The sequence below is a fragment of the Sprattus sprattus genome (assembly GCF_963457725.1).
Source record: "Sprattus sprattus genome assembly, chromosome: 1".
Classification (NCBI taxonomy): Eukaryota; Metazoa; Chordata; class Actinopteri; order Clupeiformes; family Clupeidae; genus Sprattus; species Sprattus sprattus.
Genome location: NC_137920.1, coordinates 59079738 through 59084826, shown reverse-complemented (window position 1 = coordinate 59084826; position 5089 = coordinate 59079738). Strand labels below are relative to the sequence as shown.

Here is a 5089-nt window from a genome sequence, read left to right as displayed (position 1 = left end):
ACATTTTTGAATGTATTCGTTGAGGACAGGCAAACATATCCTATAGGGTCATCTTAGGTTATCAAAATAGGGAGGAAGAATTTGCCACTTCAAGGAAAAACACCTTTGTCAGTATATCCCCTTGTTCAAAATACCACAGTCAGTTCGGTCAGACTTTGTAAATTAAGCATCTGATATCCCTGCTAAGAAATGTGATGTAAAAATAGTTACCTGAATGAAAATACCTCCCCAAGTGTTAAGCAGGCTTTAAGGTGCTATTCACTGAATGACCCTTGCCGTATTCTTATCCCTGGGAGTCCCCTTTGTTTATAATGATACTGTAATCTCATTAAATAAGATTTGTGCACGTCTTCCCAACACACACAAACTCACACCCAGGAGCACTTCATTTATATAACCAGACAGAAATGGAAAAACACCCAGGGATAGACTTGCAGAGAGGTACACACACACACACACACACACACACACACACGCACAAACACAAACACAAACACACACACACACACACACACACACACACACACACACACACACAGAAAGAGAAAGAGAGAAAGGTATAGAATTGCTAATAACACATATTACACATTGTTTAAATTATATAAAAATGACTTACCTGTTCTGTCCTTATTATTTAGAAATTACTAATAAATGTTCTTTTTTTTCTGTACCCCCAGGTATACTATCTAATCTTAAATCATGGCCAAGTAAGTACTTTTCCATCATTGTCTATTCTCAATGTAGCACTTAAAGTGTGCAAAGATTTTTAAGACAAAGAGAAGGAGAGAAGAAGGAACATGGATTTATTAATGTATTAATTTATCTACACTCCATGTCAGATTCCCCCCAGATATGTTAACCATTACATCATATTAAGTAGAAACTCACTCACTCAAGATCACCATTGTTTGAAATAGTTGACATTCATAATAGGAGGATTTCCCTAACATGCCTTTGGTAGGAAACAAAATGTAAAGTGTCAGAAAAGACAGAATAAAATCAATGTGTCATCCACTCAGAGTCACGTAAACCTTTTGTCATTGGGATGATCATCTTGAGCAGGCTGTAGCTTCCAAAATGGAGGTTGGTTATGTTGCACAGGTGTCCCGCATCAAGAGATTACATCACAATCTTGAGTAATCTGTGACTTGATGCTGAGCATATGCTCCACAACACAAGCTGCGCTCAAGGTTTACATGCATGGAGTGATGCCTTAAGTCACCTGTCAGAATGCATTAAGAGGCTTCCCTCATAGAGTAAGCCTAAGAACCCTCAATTCAGACAGGCTGGATTAAAGGCCATGTCAGGACTATTCTTTATATACCAACAAGAGAGAGACTGGCAACAACTCTAATGACTGCTCTGTCACACTGACAAGGTCATTAGTGTGACGCTGAAGGTCAATCCTGTTGAGGAACTTAGGATTCATAGCGACTATTTACTATTTAAATAAATTCAATCATACATACATTCCAAACATACGTATTTCCATTAACATATAAAAACTATTTTTTACTGACTAAACAGCTGTAGTGTTTATATATTTTACATTTGAATTCTTTTTTTTTAATTCAATTCGAAATTTACACGCCTGTGTGTGTCTATTCTATTTTAGGGTTTTCAAGAAAACCAGTGGAAATGGCCAGGTAAGTCATCTCATCTGATTTCCATTTCAATCTACTTTTTTATAATGCTCTTATACGTGACACGTGAAGGTAGAAATCCTGAACAATGAATATGTCCGTTTACAGCTGACCCTGTTGTTGGGAAAGAGAGACTATGTTGACCACGTGGATACTGTGGATTCTGTTGGTGAGTTTCTGTTTATGGAGCCTCAATTCTAGAACATTATTTAGGTAATCATATTCAATTATGCATTCATTACTTTTTTCTGTTTCAGAGGGTGTCTTGAAAGTTGATCCTGCTGGTCTTGATGGCAAGAAAGGTAAATCAACATAATACAAAAAGACAACTGATTTACCTATCTTTGAACTTTACCACACTAGGAACATATAATGTTCTTTACCTTGTACGACACTTTGGATAAAAGCGTCTGCTAAATGACTAAACGTAATGTAAATGTAATAATACATTGTAACAATCATAGGAACATTATAATAACAGGAACCTTGTGCAATAACATGACCTAGTACTTATAATTTGAACTGCTCAGTAAATCTTGTTTTGTACCTGTCTCCAGCTTGGATTCAGATGGCCTGTGCTTTCCGTTATGGTCGTGATGACCTTGACGTGATTGGCCTGTCCTTCAGAAAAGACATCTGGTTTCAGTACATACAGGTGTACCCTGTAGCAGACCACAAACCCACCAAGACTGCAATGCATGACACTCTGATGACCAAAGCCGGCGAACAAGGCATCCCCTTCACTTTCAACGTGTGTATTATTTCACTGTTCCTGCCGCATCGCTCGTCATTTAAAAACTCACGCTTCCCCCTCGTAATCTCTACCTCTAATCCTTCCTATTTTAGATCCCAACAAACCTGCCCTGCTCTGTCACACTGCAGCCTGGAGAGGAGGACAAGGGAAAGGTGAGAGCAGTCAGGTTCTGTAAGCTTTAGGCTCTCAACATAAAGTACAGCAGTATAGCATACGTATGTGCTCATAAGGCAAAATTAGAGCAGCAGAAGTGGATGTTGATGTCATGTGACAACCCCTCATGTTTCTCAGGCTTGCGGTGTGGACTTTGAAGTCAAAGGATATGTCGCCAAAGAAGGAGATGATGCTGATGAGGTTATAGAGAAGAAGTAAGAGTCCATGTTTTCCATTTTTCATTTAATTTCTTTTTTTCTCAGTGACAGTATTGCTATATCCTAAACTGTAGTCAGTAGCTGACTAAGCATTTATGTTGCAATAGTGTAGCACTCAGAAGCCATGAGTTACAATATGACAACAAATTGACAAGGATATCAGAATTGTATTAAAAGTACAAGGCTTGGCTGGATGGATTATTCTGGATGAATTATTTCAGTCATAAATCCTCTTTCTGGAGGAAGATATAGCGTATCCTTTTAACTGTTATCTATCTCTCCCTCTCTCTCTCTCTCTTTCTCTCTCTACCTGTCTTCATTCTACAGGGATACCTGCCGTCTGATCATCCGCAAGATTCAGTTTGCCCCTGATAAGGCTGGCTCTGGGATCAAAGAAGAAACCAACAAGAATTCAATTAGTGTCACAGCCTCCATAGATAAGGAGGTATGCTTTAACTGAGGCTACATTATTCCTTCATATTAAAGTAACAGCACCACATGCTTATGTAGATGAACTGTAACTGTTTTTCATTTGCCGTCTTGGGTTTCAGATCTATTACCATGGCGAGGCAATCCCCATTAAGATCAAAGCAAAGAATGATGGCAGCAAACCAGTGAAGAAAATCAAAGTGACCAGTGAGTGGCTGATAGATTGAATGATAAATATTGTCACTCCGATAATACTTAAAGGTAATTAACGGTTTGTTTGGGAGTTTGTGATGTGCCTTCGTTCCTCTGTATTTAAGTTGACCAGACCACAGATGTCGTGCTGTATTCTGCGGACAAATACACCAAGACTGTTGTAAGCGAAGAGTTTTCGTAAGTTTCTTATCTCTTTTTTCTTATTTGTGTGCATACTCACATTTTATTCATCTACTCAATGACTAGAGTTAGCATAGATAGCCTCTGTGGATTCAGAGTATCCAACACTGCAAGAGGCTCACTCAAAATTACACATTACAGTGACACACTGGATGTCGGCGGCTCATTGGAAAAGACTGTCTCTGTCACTCCATCACTGGCCGCAAACAAGGAAAAAAAGGGCTTGGCTCTGGACGGCAGACTCAAGGATGAGGACACTAACCTGGCCTCCTCCACAATGTGAGTACAGAGTTGATCAATCCACAAAAGTTTATCACACTCCTTCCATACTTTTTTATAGTGTAACAAGTTGTCTTCACTAATTTAATTACAGCATTAGTCTCATTATATAATAGCCACACATATTTAAATTGGTTTATATTAATTTTTCCTTATCTGATTATCTCTACAGTCTGAGGCCAGGAATGGAGAAGGAGGTTTTGGGAATCTTGGTTACTTACAAAATCAAAGTCACCTTTGTGGCAGGTGGCGGAGGGTAAGTCATTCTAAAACTACTACTAATACTAATTCACAGTCTTTATATATCACCATATTCAAGACTTAAAGATGTTATCTGTTTGAAATAATATGGGTTTCATTTCTTTTCAGTCTGCTGGGAGGTCTGACAGCTACGTAAGTCACTAGTCACTAACATCTCTTGCTAAAGCATAGCTAAACATGACAGTTGCTGTTATTATGTCAGACCTGGTAAACATTTGTGGTGTATGATGTATGTAATACAGCATGTAGCGTACCTACGTCAGTTATCGGACAGTGTCAAACATAGGCCATTCTGTTCAACAATAAAAATGCTGAGTTTAATCATAGATTAACAATCTATAACTAATCTTAATAAACAATGTTACGATAACTATGTTCACTGAGTTTCTTTTGTTTTCCCCTCCAGTGACGTGACAGTAGAGCTTCCCCTCACCCTGATGAACCCCAAGCCCGCAGGTGAGTTTCTGTCAACATCCTGAAATGCTGATTGACCACAGGTTGCCCTTTTTACTCTTACTAATGTCCTCCTCTTCCTTCTCCCCCATCATCGCCTCCGCTTCTGTGCTCTATGCAGCGTGAGCTCATGTAAGTAACAAATTACATTCAGTGCAACGTGGGTGAACTACACTGCTTTCCCTAAATTTTATGAATCTTGCTGCTAAATTAATAAAAGATTCTTCTCTTAGTCCCCAAGCTCACCTGGTGAAGAGTGCCCATCATCATTCACAAAGGTGAGTTGTCTGATTAACTCCTTTTGTATTTTTCAGTATACTTTTTCAGCACACTGAATCTCTATCTCCTTACTCCCCGAAGAAACGATTTATTTGAATGTAATTTTGATCTTTCCTTCATGTTGTCACTTTTGCAGGACACATATTCCCCATGTAGTTTCCCCCAGCAGAAAACAGACCACACTGGACACAGAGGATGCAGAAGGACAGGGGGTGTTGCCTAGCTAA

The 5089-nt window shown here is 38.9% G+C and overlaps 1 protein-coding gene across 1 annotated transcript; it reads left to right on the top strand.

Annotated features, from left to right (window-relative positions):
• Nucleotides 1–699: 699 nt before the first annotated feature.
• LOC308370631 (arrestin-C-like) lies at nt 700–5089 on the top strand (the record flags this gene model as incomplete). The annotated part of the gene is made up of 15 exons (XM_080845315.1): nt 700–707; nt 1616–1646; nt 1752–1812; nt 1901–1945; nt 2201–2394; nt 2490–2549; nt 2689–2765; nt 3096–3213; nt 3320–3404; nt 3515–3587; nt 3732–3869; nt 4042–4125; nt 4239–4262; nt 4537–4586; nt 5019–5089. The coding sequence occupies 15 exons, from the start codon at nt 700–702 to the stop codon at nt 5087–5089; spliced, it is 1119 nt and encodes a 372-aa protein (XP_080701441.1).